We start from the raw sequence: 13,667 nt of genomic DNA, 5'->3' as shown, positions 1-13,667 counted from the left end.
AAATCCAAAACAGAGCACTGTGCCGGCTACTAAGAAGAAAATTAACTCTGCCCCAGCCAAAGCCAGGACACATTCGGAGAAGCAGCACTGCCCAGGCCAACTACTAGCTACAGCTAAGGAGCTCAGGGCTGTGTGGGAGATACACTGCCAGCAGTTTGGTCCCTGACAGCCCATTAACCAGAAGAGGAGATATCAAAGCCAAATTATTTATTTCTGTTGAATTAAAAATAAAATGCGAGGAAACTTTCAGAAAATTTGAGAATTTCCCCATTGCTACCTTCCTATCTGAAAAAGTCCAAATCTTCACTCACTGATGTCAGTAGAGTCTTTCCAGGAGCAAGATTTGTATCCTAACATATGGAGCGGTGACTTTTGAATTTGGTCATTTTTACCAAGCTACATGTATGAAGTGCACATTTCTGCACTGGGGCTGGACGTGCAAAAAGGTACAGAGTTTTTACTGTTGTATCATTGAGCGCTGGTTTGTATTTTAAGCTCTTTTATTAGATTTTGAAATGAAATGCTGTTCTTCCTTCAATGATAAGAAAACACACAAAAAATCCAGAGTACTTCTTTGTAAGCACCTTAAAAAATAATTACATGTATCTTTTTCACATTCTGGTATTCAGTTCAGTTAGAAAGCTAGCTCTGTTAAATGTTCCTACAATGTGTGTCCATAATCAAAGTTAACCTGATGTCTCTCCTAAAAATTTCTGACATGCACAATAGTTTGCTACTGCTGTTTACCACTCAAGATATTCCTAAATCTGCCTTATGAGAGTATCTTACAGCAGTAACTCTCCAGCCCAAACTCAAAGGTAGAATCATGGGAAAAGACCTTTAAGATCATGAAGTCCAACCATTAAGCCAGGACTACCAAGTCCACCACTAAACCACGTCACTAAGCTCCACATCTACAAGTGTTTTAGACACTGAGGGATGGAGATTCCACCACCTCCCTGGGTAGCCTCTTCCAATTCTTGACCACCTTTCAGTGAGATGATCATATATGACTAGTATCCATTTCACAACATTAGAAATGCAAACTGAAATACCTTGCAACTGTGAGCAAGTTGCCTCCATTTTCCTTCAGTCTGTTTCAGTGAATCCTGTGCAGCTATACTATGTGAGTTCCCCAATAAAACAAGGGTGTGTTGAAGACATTCTTTACTCAATTGCTGTTAAATATGTTATATGCTAAAAAACATATATGTATCATAATTGTAAACACACGTATCTCAGATTTGGACAGGTAAGCTGCACTATGTATTGACACCAGAGAATGAATGTGAGCACGGTAATTAAGGGTCATCCTTTCACAGTCCAGTATCTGCACTAACCATGCAGAAAACCAGTGTTCCCTGACAAGACTTTAAAAATAAGCTACTTACAGAGACCTTTTCAATTTTAAGCTATCTGCAGACTCTTTGCAATCAAATGAAAAATAATAATAAAGTGAACATGAAAGGATGGCCTTAAAGGAGTTACTTTCAGCACAGCAGATTTTTCAAATCTAAGGCGAGGCCACAGATGTCTTACAGCTCTAAGGGGGGAAAAAGTCCTTGATCTAAAAATAGTCTCTTGTATAAATCTGGTGGCACCCATGAAAAGGATTCCCTTCTTTGAAGATGATTGATTACTGAACTCTTTGAACTTACGGATGGTCCCTAAGCCACTAAAATGCCAGAGGGCCAAAAAATATCTGTACATGCATCAGGTGTTCTATTTAATGCCTATCTGCAAACAGACAACAAAGGATCCTCCTGAGTTGACAGGGTAGGAAAGAAACAAACAAATGCAAGCACAGTCCAAAAATGCTGGTCTGAACTACTTTTTAAGAGAGTTTCTTGCCACCTACTAGTTCTTCTTCCCAAAACTCTGTAAGCATGTGTTGGGACAAAACAGTAGGTATTAGGACGACATCGAAGAACACACTGAAATACAAGACTTTGTTCCGCATACATTTGTGAGGCCTAAACCCCCAAGGGGAGCATATAGATCTAATTCACTGCAGGATCATACCAGAGGTTTATACAATATCCTTACAATTTCTGCTTGAGTGTAACACTGAACAGTCCCGGTAGTTTTCATGTTATTAATAATTTTATGATGTTCCAACTTTCTTAAACATCTGGCTTTATACCTGAAAGAGAAAGTCTGATATCTCGAACACCAGGATGCACAGAATCTAACTTAAAATGATGAGATTTAAATATATTATTTTTAAGACTGGCACAACTCTTGTCTAGAGCTTGAGTCCTCAGTAGTATCGACCAAACACACATTTTTCAATCTGCTAATGGTGTGAGAAACAAACAAGTTCGGTTGCTCACTCCAAGCCCACCTGAAGGACCAGGGTAGGTAGCTGGTAGCTCTGTCACACTGAAATGAGCAAAACCACCAAAATGCACAAAAGAAACTGCTGCACCAAATAAAGTGACAACATTTATACAAAATCACTTTTGAAACTAAAAACTGACATTAAGATTGAATTCATTCCCATGCACCAGACCCACAGAGCTAATACACTGGGTGAGTGATCTCCTGGCAATATCCTGTTTGGGCCTGGAATACAGCCATGCATGCTGTCATTTCACAAAGTTGTACCACAAGTATCTCCATATACAACAGTTTTGATTGTTATGCCTTGCTTAGGGGTTTTGGTGGTTGTTTTTTTTGGTTGTTGTTGTTTTGGCTGGCGGGATACTTTTGGTTTGGTTGGTTTGTGGGGTTTTGTTTTGGTTGTTTTGAGGTGTTTCTTTTCTCCCCTTCTGCCTCTACAGGATAAGATGACCCTCCCAGCAAGCTCCCTTTCCTGTCCTACAGTAAAAGCACTGATTTAACTACCAACATTCTTCCCCCGGCTATCATGACACCACAACAAACCAACATGGTTTTTCTGGAGCAGTACTTCAGATAAGGAGAAAAAACACTTGAAGCTAAGAATTTTTTTCCTTTCAAGAGTACAGAGCTTGCAAACAGAGAGGTCAGTAGTCTTCAATTTGTCTAGACAAATATTACGTACTTTTCTCTTGCTCTCAAGTATCGTTACATAGGTTTAGGAGTCCTCTGCTGTTGTGACGGGGTGGGGAATGGAACCACAGAAAAGCACAGACTATTAGGTGACTTGAGTCAGCAGTGGATATGTTACTACAACTTTGTACCCAGAACACCATCTAGACATTTCCTGTTGCAGTGAAACTGATGTATGATGGAATTGTTTTAGAAGCTCACCAGGACTACCAGAAATAAACTCCAGAAACAGCATGTTCAAGAGGATTGCTACAACCCACAAAAATTCTTGGCACTGAGTTGCAAGCTGCATTTTTTGTTGGGTAGCTATAAAATCTTGACAGAAATCATTAGATTCAGACATCACATCTCCTCAAGACTTCCAAGTGTCATCAGCATTCTGTGCCACCAAGACAAATCTTTTTTGTTCCCAAAACACCTGTCTACCCACCTGCCCTTTCAGCCCTGTTCCCTTTGGCTTAAGCCTCTGTCCCAGCCTCCTCCAGCCCATAACAGATGCTACTTCCACAACCATCCCAATTTAGGCTAGACTGATTACTTTCTTTTCACTTAATGGATGAAGTGAAGATCTAAGACAGGCTAAGCAGATTGAGACATTGTTGTTCAAGTAATCAATCAGATCTTCACTTCATCCATAGCTTCTCTAACCATCCACTCATCCCCATAGTACTCTAGCTCACCTTTTTCATGTCTGCGAAAACCACCAGAACAAAGATAACTAAAGATCTCCAAGACTTCCACCAGCACACTGTGACTGCCGTCCAGAGCTCTGTGGGGAATGGAAGCACTGTCCAGCAGCTGCAGCCCATTGCACCACATCCACCGCCCGCCACACCATGCCTACGGGAATGCAAGAAACTGAAACTTTTGAGATGTCTTGCTATCCTGGCCTCCCTCCTTTGGCAATCTGAGGCAAAGGGAAGCAGCCTGAAATAAGGCTGTGGCAAGGTGTTCAACAAGACAGTTACCCACCTCTTCCACGAGTCACAACACTACCTGGCACATAAATGCAGCCCTAGCCATGTAACACATGTGAACGGCTTTATTCTGAAATGGAACATGCCACCTTTTCCTGAAAGCATGTGTTATTTCCCAATATAATTAAACAGCTGTTTAGGAAATGGTTTTCTTTGTGACAGGAGGAAGGAGTAATTAATCAGAACAGGCCTCTTTGGAACAGTTAGATTTCAGGGAATTGGTCTCAGAGCTAAGAGGGAGAGAAACCCACAATAGCCAACAGTCCAGGAAGCAGTGGACTCATGTGCAAGAACCTCTTCAGACTCTTTCAAAACAGAGAACTGAACTTCAGCATCTCATCTCCAGAAAACACCCTAGCCACCACATTACTACCTACCCTGGGGTCTCCGAGTTTCAAAAGGAACTTGATTCACTTTTTCATTTCCCCCTCTCCTTTTCTAGAAGATTTTTTTTTTGTTGTTTTCTGGCTAGCACAATGGCCCTGATAAGTTGCATTTCATAAATGGACACAATGATTATTAAACATAACTGCAGGAGATTGACAATCATTGACAACATTCATGTTCACAGTGCCTTCAGACAGCCTTCCAAATCTGTGACGGGGGAAGAAGAAAGCCCCTTTTGCTGTCCCTGTGGTGAAATGGCTGACCTCAGAGCAAAGGGAAAATGGAATGCTGCCAGCAGCTCCAAAGCTCGCTTCAGAGATCTTGTGCCCAACTCCACATTTGATTAAGGTGATTTTTTTGTAGCACTTAAACATATGCTACTGGTAAGTATATCAGTATTTTGATTAAAACACGCATAAAATCAGAAAAGAGTCAGACTCTGTTCCTCCAAATATAAACAAGTTGTAACGAAATCTAACCTGTTACAGCTCTACATGCAAACCAGCTGTAAGCTGTTTGCCCTAGGCTTACAAAGAGTTGTTGAATAGCTTGCTTTCTGATAGCTGCATTGCTTCAAAACTCCATTCTGCCCATTTCATCTCATTGCCTTACCTCACAGTGGTCATTACTGACACTACTAATGCAAAGTCTCTTAGCCAGCTGTTCTTTCTTTGGGATTCTTATTTAAACACAATTTTATAACATCTATACACATGCTCATGCTTGGCTTCATTCTCTGTGAATTCTGCGTGCTGGAGTCCAGGAAGCCCAGATCTTTGCAACTCCTGCTCCACCCTTCCATGCTATGAAACCAATCGACATTGGTCCTGTTTTCCTGTCCTTTTAGAAAGAAAGCTGCCTCTGCAGATACAGTATGAATCCAGGGCAAGAGATCAATGAATTGCAAATCTACATCAAAATTAGTTCTGTATTTTCAAAGTGAGTAACTCACATTATTAAGAGCTTAATATTGAGACTGATTCTAAAGTAGCACCATCTAGCCAAGGGGCTTCTCAGCATAAATCTAAGTTCTACTCTTTCTATATTCAAGCTATGAAATATTTGGCACTGGATGGCCAAATCAGTGCGTAGAGATATGCAGGGATTTTTTTTTTAACAGCAAAGTAACTCTCTATTCACAGAGTCAGAGGTAATCCAAGGGAACAGGATGTCTCTTAATACATTTTGTTCTTTTATAGCTGACAATACAGGTGAGAAAGACATTCATAAATAATTGGATGCTGAAGGCTGGAACGGTGGTTGACACAAATTGTTGAACTGCCAGGGGAAAATGAAGCTCATGAGCAAATGGACTAATGTCCCTCTCAAGTGAAGAAAGTTACCTGCACTAGACACTACCTCCAGAAGGCTGTGCAGCATGCTGTCTTACTCAGAATTAATAATGACTCTCCAGACAGCATTTCTTCCTCACACAAAAGGAGAGGTGACTTAAGCTTCACAAGCCAAAAGCACCAGTGTTTTGTGGGAGTCTTGAGAGCTCCTACAGAACGAACTCATTGTACTTTATGGTCTGTGAGCATTGCCCCAAAGAAGATGCCCTCAGAGAAGCAAGGGGACAGTCAGCTGTTGCTGCTCTGCTGCACTGGTGACTTACTGGGCTAGAAATGCATCTGCTAAACTGGACCAGAGGAAGACAGTGCTACACAAGAGATCATCAGGTGACAGTTGTTACTGCAAGCTCATGCCCTCAACCACAAAATGATGCACCCTAAAACACACACGCTGTGCTCCACAGTGCTCTGTATGGTTATCTTTACATCAGTAATGGTGACTGTTGATTTTCTCAATCCATAACCGTGCTACCAGTGACTTTGAAGTCCAGAAAATACTGTGTTTTGTTACCATGACAATACTCCCCAAAAAGAGTTAAACTCTGCTACACCGTAAAACATTTCACATACAATTTCCTAGCAACTACACAGGTACATACAGCCTTCCCTGAAGGCAATTTTAGAAAAGTTACACGTACATCAAGGATGTAGCTGCACTAAAATTCTACAGATTTCACGAACACCATATTTCTTTCACTTTGGGCTACACTGAAAAAAAGTAACCGAGACAGACTTGGTTCTTTTAAAAAAATAACAGTGAACAACAGGTGGACAGGAGATACAGGCAGAGAATGATCTACATGGAAAGTAATGTAATAACCTGAGATCTGGCAGCAGTGCAGTGGCACAAGAAGAAAATTTAACCCGAAGTATGGTTTGTTTTCCATCTCTGGTTCCCCTTCACACCACTTACACTTTCACCAAATCTTACTCTCCTGAATGTGAATTTTCCAGCAGCAACACTTTTGAGGGAATGCACAGGTAATCCAAAATAAAAATACAGTAGTCATGCAAATAGCATGTCTGCCTTGTGCAGTGAGGAATTTTAATTACAAACAAATCAACCCCCAGCAAAAAAACAAAAAAACCCCCAATGCTGCTTCTTTTTTTTTTTTTTTTTTTTTTTTTTTTTTTGCATATAGGACTAAGGCTTATGAACGTACTCAGGTCTGGTTGCACTAATCTGGCAAGCTTACCCATGAGCACACAGCGTTTCAGAAATCACTAGGATCTAGCAGCAATACTCCTTTTAACTTCTACAGTCTTGAGGTATCTTTACACAAAATGCAGGACTACTTTATGGAACATCAGCAAGTTATTGAAAATATGCACTTGCATTACTCCCTATTTCAGGAATGCTTACACTGTAAGATCCAGCCTGGTAAAAACTACCTTATCTAGGAACGCGTGGACATAGAAGAGGTACTGCAACCTGTCTGAAATGACAAACTCCTGGAGTTTGTCATTCCCACCAGGAACAGGAAACATTTTTGCAACTCAGGTGCTTAAATGCTCATTACAGCCAATAGGGCAAGATCATCATCTCAATGTGACAGATGACCTAGGCATGGAGGGGGCACTTAAGCCAGCTGAAAGGAAATGTCTACAAGGCAATTTTGGTAGCCTTGTCTCTTCCTTAAGAGTATCTACAGAGAAGGTGTGATGTTGAGTTTCACAACATAAACGTGCTCAGTTATTCTGCTGTCTAAACCACTACATAAAGTATGACAGATGACTGAATTATTCCTCACCTGAAGGAGACAAATGGGAAACTATGTGCCCACTTTCTGTATCACACCCTAGTGATCATTAAGCATTTTCAGCTGCAGGAATTCAAACCTCCGCTCTGCATCCCAAAAGCATGCACAATTCCCCAGGGTATATGACACGACTTCTCAGCTTGCATTATGTCTTTCAGCCACATGGTCAGTTTTATTTGAAATCCCTTTGCTCTGCATTCAGCACAATTAAGGAGTATCAGAAATTGTTAAAATATCCACATTATGCTCCTCAGAAGGTAAAACCTCAGAGTCTTGTTTATATGCATAGCAAATGGTACAAAGTAGAAAACAGATGCTGCTAATGCTCAGTTTACATAAAACTGTTTGGTATTTTGGGCACTGAAACCAAATGTTCAGAAATAACTTTTTACTAGAGGACTTAGAGGGTGGAGGGGTCCTGAGACATCTATTAATTCTCACTGTCAAAATGGTTGAAGCTCATTGTTCTCTTACAAGCTTCCAATGCTTCTCCTTTCCTATATAAACTAAGGGGGTGGGTGGGGGTGGGGGTGGGTGGGGGATGGGGGGTGGATATGCATTTTGTATTTAATGATCTTAATGCCTATCACCCAGAACAGTTTTGGAAGTCCAGAATGTTTCATGACTCAATACCACGTAAGTTTACTCTACCAGGCTGTTCTGTTGCTTTTGCCAAGTAATTTATCATTTTCTGAAGAAATGGTTTTCTCCATTCTGTAAGGCTTCTGTATAGCATTGCTTAAGAGCACAACCACGGTGCTTGTTGAAGTTTACATGTACCATTTGAAGAAGGAATGGAAAAGTCAGATAGGGAGCAGCAAATCTTTGCACAAGTCCTTTTAGTGTATTCATTTAAGAAGTCTGGGCTTAGTCCAAGAAAAGCACTTCTTTACTAGCAATTTTCCTTACGGTCAGAGTTATTCAGGACAGCACCTCTCAGAAAACAGCTAGCCTAAATTAAAAAGGCTCTGCGCTCTTATATAGTTCAACATTTGCCTGTCCAAATATTTTTCTGCCAGCTTTGCAGCCCCACAGTATGTTCAAGAGGACTCTGATGTTTTAGGTGTCCTATAGAGTTGTGAAATGGACCTTCATCACATTAAGTTAAGAGCTGGGAGGCATATTTTCCAAGTTTACTCTACATCTGGCATATTCTATATTCTACAGAACTTACTAAGCAGCCACTTAAACAGTAGTACACATCAAGCAAAACAAGTACTGCAAGAAGTACAGTGACTTCTCTTACACAATACTGCTTTAAAGAGAAGAAATCAAGGCAATGCTTAGCATTGCACTCGCCAGCACCCATGGACCTGATGCAACTCTCTCAGTACCTGGATTTCTCAATGCTCTCCATAGCACTTTGTGTTTGTATTTGGCAGCTGCATCCTTTTCCCTGTTCCCTCAGACTGGAAAAAAACGAATCCACCAGGCATAAAAGCTACGTGCTTAACATACGCGGGCACATCCTTCTCCTCAGTGCTTCCACCTGGGAACTTAACACAGATCAACACTAGTAAGATATACTGCCACACTGTATTTCTTCTTATTTCTGAGCTTTGTTTCTAATAATTATTTCGCTATAGAAAAGCCTGAAAACTGTCAATACCTTTTTGTATCATGACTAACTTTCAAAAGAAGTTCATAAATCCCTCAAAGAACACAGCCTAAGAACCAAACCATTACACCTGCTGTTCCTGTCATTTCAAGAAGAAAAATAAGATAATCAACAGAGGGGGTTCCTGCTCCCCCCCCCCCCAGCCCCGCCCCCCCCCCCCCCCCCGATATGTTAGCAACAAGACCCTTAAAACTCATTTGTTCCTGTAGTCTTTAAGTTTGGCTAATATTTCAGTATCAAGATGTTCAGGAAAAGAGTATCTGTGCAGGTGCTTTTGCTTAAGAGTTTATTTCAGCCGTAATTAAAAGATATATTTGTAAACATCAATAGTAAACTTTTGCTATCTTTTCAAATCCTCAAGGAAGTGTTCAAGGAGCTGTTTATTTCTCGTTAAACAGCTGGTACTGTTGCACTTCAGAACTGGCAATAGTTGAGCAAAGGATCAAGCAGCTGTGGTACGCTCAGTATCATCTCATGCTCAGTGTTGTGCTCCAGTGATGTAAGCTAAATGCCCTCTATCTTTATACGAAGCTGATGTAGAGTTTGAGATACCAGTACTGTTTTAGCTGTCATGGATAGTGTTTGGTTTCATTAAGGGGGGAATGTGGGCAAGGAATGTCTGGTTTTTACTTGAATGTTTCTGTCCAAATACCTCAGTAACATAGCATATGGCTGCGTGCCAGAAACCATGGCTCCTATTCCAAGTGAGGGCACAGACACATCTTACAATACTTAAGCCCACTTGAGATCTTTGTCAGTAACCTGTAGATAATTGTTACCAAGCTTTTGAGATCCACAAAGAAATGCATGCATACTAGAACCACTGAAGGTCTACTCACAATCAGCATGCACAGGATGCAACCAACACCTCTAAATGGTCTGAACAATTCAGAACTTTTTATTAGGGAAAGGAGAAGAAAAGGAAACAAAAAAAAATTGTCTTTGTAACACTGACCTCACTCCAATGAATAAAGCTTAGATGGACTTAAAAGGTAAGTTTTAACTTTTTTTTTTTTTTTTTTTTTTCCCAAATTGACATGGGAGTGGTTTTGGTTTGTTATTTGAACTGCACTGGGTTGAAATCATTACAGGTTGATTTCTTTTAATGCCAGTTTAACATTATGGTATGGATGAGTTTTAAAACATTGTATAATGATAGGGTCAAACATAAATAATGCAATACTTGATTGCGTAAACAACTAACGAACAGTTTAAAACAGAAAATGAAGACAAATGAGGCAGCATGGTTAAAGTCAGTTGAATAGTTACACAACTGGAATATTATATTAATATATAATAGTACTAACAGCCATTTGACATGTGTATTTGTTCAGTCCCCTAATACAGTTAGATGAGATTTCAACACAGCTAACACATGCAAACAACCATACAGCTGTTAACACCATGTGGTATTACTGGATGCTTTTTCTGTACCAAAAGAACTAATATTTCTCTTCCTTTTTTTTAACTTCTATGGAAATAAATACTGTTATTATGTACTTTCGGAGAACCGTATTTCCATACTTTTCCACTTCCTATAGCCCTTCAGGTATCAAGTACCATTTAGCCCTTATAATAGTTTTGTAATACTCCAGCCTTGCTTTGGTCAGACAAATACTCCAGTATGACATTAAGCTATAGGAAAATGTGCCAGGAGTAGCAGCAAGAATGGAGGCTCTAACTCAGTTTTAAAATGATATAAAATATTTTACAGATCTTAGTTCTTCTAAATGGAAACATTTCTACTGTGTCACTGAAGCAGTTGTTAAATAAACCCCCCATCATTTCCCTTAGGTGCAGGGGATTCTGAAATTTTAAAAGGAACTGAAACTATCCAAATCAATATTACAGTGCCAGTCATGAAGTTCAAAAATATCTGAAATATGTTCACGTCTAATAACCAGAAAGTTGACAAATATATTTGTTTATATGAGCACATGATGTAAGAACAAATAATAAACAATTCATAAGAACAGAAATGGGCATTGGCACTTAAAAAAATCTTTCACGTAAAAAATTAATCTTTTCAAATCCCAACTTAAATAGTTATGCAAGGATTTCTGTTTTGCTCTCCTCTACATTAAAAAGATTCGTATTTTGTCTAAAGTATTCCACTCTAAAATTAAAAAAAAAAAATCCCCAAATCCAAGAAATACAACAATTTCTTTAGTCCGGTTCTGCTCAGACTTTGTCCATACCACTGATTATGCAGGTTCTGCTTCTGAATGAGTAAAATAATCAATGTAACTGCAGACAATTCTGCAAGTTTGTCTGCATCTGAACAAACAAATTGACTATGGGTTGTAGCGGTGATGTTTGGTTTTTTGTTCCTGCTGTCCCTCTCACTTATGTTTTCCTTAGATGATTTCTGGTAATTTCTTAACTACATTCTAACAAAATACCAGGATCTATGTAAGTTCGTGGAATTACTTTGTGACATGATATCCTGCTGTATTAGTGCAACGGAAAAGTAACCTAGGATGCAGCTGGGGTCCCCACACCATTTGTTTTGACAATAACCTTTGGAACAGGGCAAAAATGCGAACTTTAATTTCTAGAAAACTTTCAGGGAAATCAAAGAAAACCCTATTTTTAGATATTTTTATTTTTAAATAACCTCGTATTTAAAACAAAACAAAAAAAATCCGGAGCAATCATAATTTTTAACCACTAAATTTAAATGAAGCTGTTGACAAGCAGGTTGCAGCAGTGCACGCCTCAGCCACTGAGAGGGGGACCCAAGCCCTCCAGATGTGGAAAGCGATGCCCCCGCGGACGCAGCCCCTGCCCGCCCCCCGGCGCACCCCCTCGGGCTGCACCGGCGCGGCGCCTCCTGCGTGCGCACATCGCGGCGGTGCGGGGCCGGCTGCGCACCCAGCCCAGCAGCAACAGCTGCTTCAGCCGGATACGGCGGGGAAGAAGAAAGGATGAAGACGACCCAACTGCAAGTAGGGGCGTTCTGCTGTCGAGAATTAAGCAAGGGGAGATTTTATTCCGGCATACTGACACCTCTCCCAGACACCCACCCCCAGCCATGGGCCACAGAGCTGGGAGGGAGCTCTCTCCCCCCTCGCTGTAACCCCGAGCGCGACCTCAGCACAGGGGGGCCCAGGGCCGCGCCGGGGCTTGCGGGCCGCGGCGGAAGGAGCCCGGGGGGCCCGGCGGCCGCGCTCGCCCCCCTGGGGGGCTCCAGGCCAGGCGTCCCCGGGCGCGGCCCCCACCCCCCCCACCCCCACCCACCCCCGCAGTGCCAGCCCGGCCCGGCCCGGCCGCCGTAGCTGCAGTGAGTGAGTGGGCACCAGGGCAACCGCTTCCCGCAGCTGCATCCCGCCGGCCGGAGCATCATCTCCCGCCCCGGCAGAGGCGGGGGACGCTCGGGCTCCCTCCTTCCTCTGCCGCGCCCGGCGGGGACCCCACCGAGGACCCCCGCCGCCGTTTACCTTGACGCTGGCGTTGCTGGTCTGGGTCTCCGCCTCGACGCCGCAGCAGCGGGGCGCCCTGGCCCGGGCGGAGGCGCCGGGCTCTCTGCGCTCCTTGCGGCGGGGGCCGGCGGAGGGCGAGGGCTGCTGCCGGCTCTGGTAGGCGAGGACGGAGGGGATGGAGTCGGCCGCGTCTGTCTTGATGAAGAGGCCGTGAAGCGTGGCGGTGCCCTGCGAGATGGTGGTGGTCTGGTGGGGGGAATTGGACTCGTCCGAGTCCCGGCAGTAAATCACGCCGCTCTGCGAGACGTGGATGCTGGGGGCGCAGCCCATCCCTTCCCGTCCGCACCCCGCCCCGCTGCAGCGCCGGCGGGCCTGCCCGCTGCGCTCCCACCTGCCGCCCGCCCGGGCTGCGGGGCCGCCGCCCCTGCGCCGCGCACCCCGCGGCGGCACCGGCACCGGCACCACCCCCCGCCGCTGGCGCTGCCCCGGCCGCTCCCGCCCATGCGGCGCCTCCCCGGCACCCCCGCCCGTCTCCCCGTGCCGCCTCCGGGGACCCCAGACCCGTTAAGCCCCTTCCCCTCCGCAGCAGCGTCTTACGAAGCGCCTTCGGCCACCGGGTTCTTCAGTCGGAGGAGGGGGAGGAGGAGGAGGAGGAGGAGGTGTAGGTGGAGAAGGAATAAAAGCCGCAGCAGGAGAAGCAGCAGCAGCAGCACCGTCGGTGGTGCAGTCCCCTCCCGACCCTGGCAGAGGGTCTGCTTTCAAGCCTTCCGTATGTGCAGCAACACAACATCCACCCCTAATTGTGCCAAATACTTCTTTATTTTGTCTTTTTCTTTTGTTTTTAAAAGCAGTTGAAAATACTTATTTTGACAGTCAAAACGCACCTACTTTTCTTAGCCATGGGTAAGCAAATGTCAGTTGTTTGGGGGCACTGCAGGGAAGAGTTCAGAGTCACGCAGCACCCGCTGCAAGTTAGGAAAAAAGGCCAGGATTGTTCCACAGTTTTTAATGCTGTTTTTCAATTAGGTCAATATTCAAAGTCACAAGCTGCTATTTTAGCCTGTATGTCTGATAGCTGCCAATCCCTGTTTCTAGTCCCTGGGGAGATAATCAAGCAA

The 13,667-nt window shown here is 43.3% G+C and overlaps 1 protein-coding gene across 1 annotated transcript in view; it reads right to left on the bottom strand.

The window, feature by feature from the left end:
* Positions 1 to 13,068, bottom strand: part of PDE8B (phosphodiesterase 8B) — a 79,571-nt gene extending 66,503 nt beyond the window's left edge. Inside the window, exon 1 of the mRNA XM_055790315.1 lies at positions 12,558 to 13,068. Coding sequence (XP_055646290.1) covers positions 12,558 to 12,879 — 322 coding nt within the window. The 5' untranslated portion in view covers positions 12,880 to 13,068. The remainder of the gene's footprint in view (positions 1 to 12,557) is intronic.
* Positions 13,069 to 13,667: the final 599 nt, after the last annotated feature.

Source organism: Falco peregrinus, chromosome Z, assembly GCF_023634155.1.
Source record: "Falco peregrinus isolate bFalPer1 chromosome Z, bFalPer1.pri, whole genome shotgun sequence".
Classification (NCBI taxonomy): Eukaryota; Metazoa; Chordata; class Aves; order Falconiformes; family Falconidae; genus Falco; species Falco peregrinus.
Note: the sequence above shows the minus strand (reverse complement) of the source record. Positions and strands in the feature narration are given on the sequence as shown.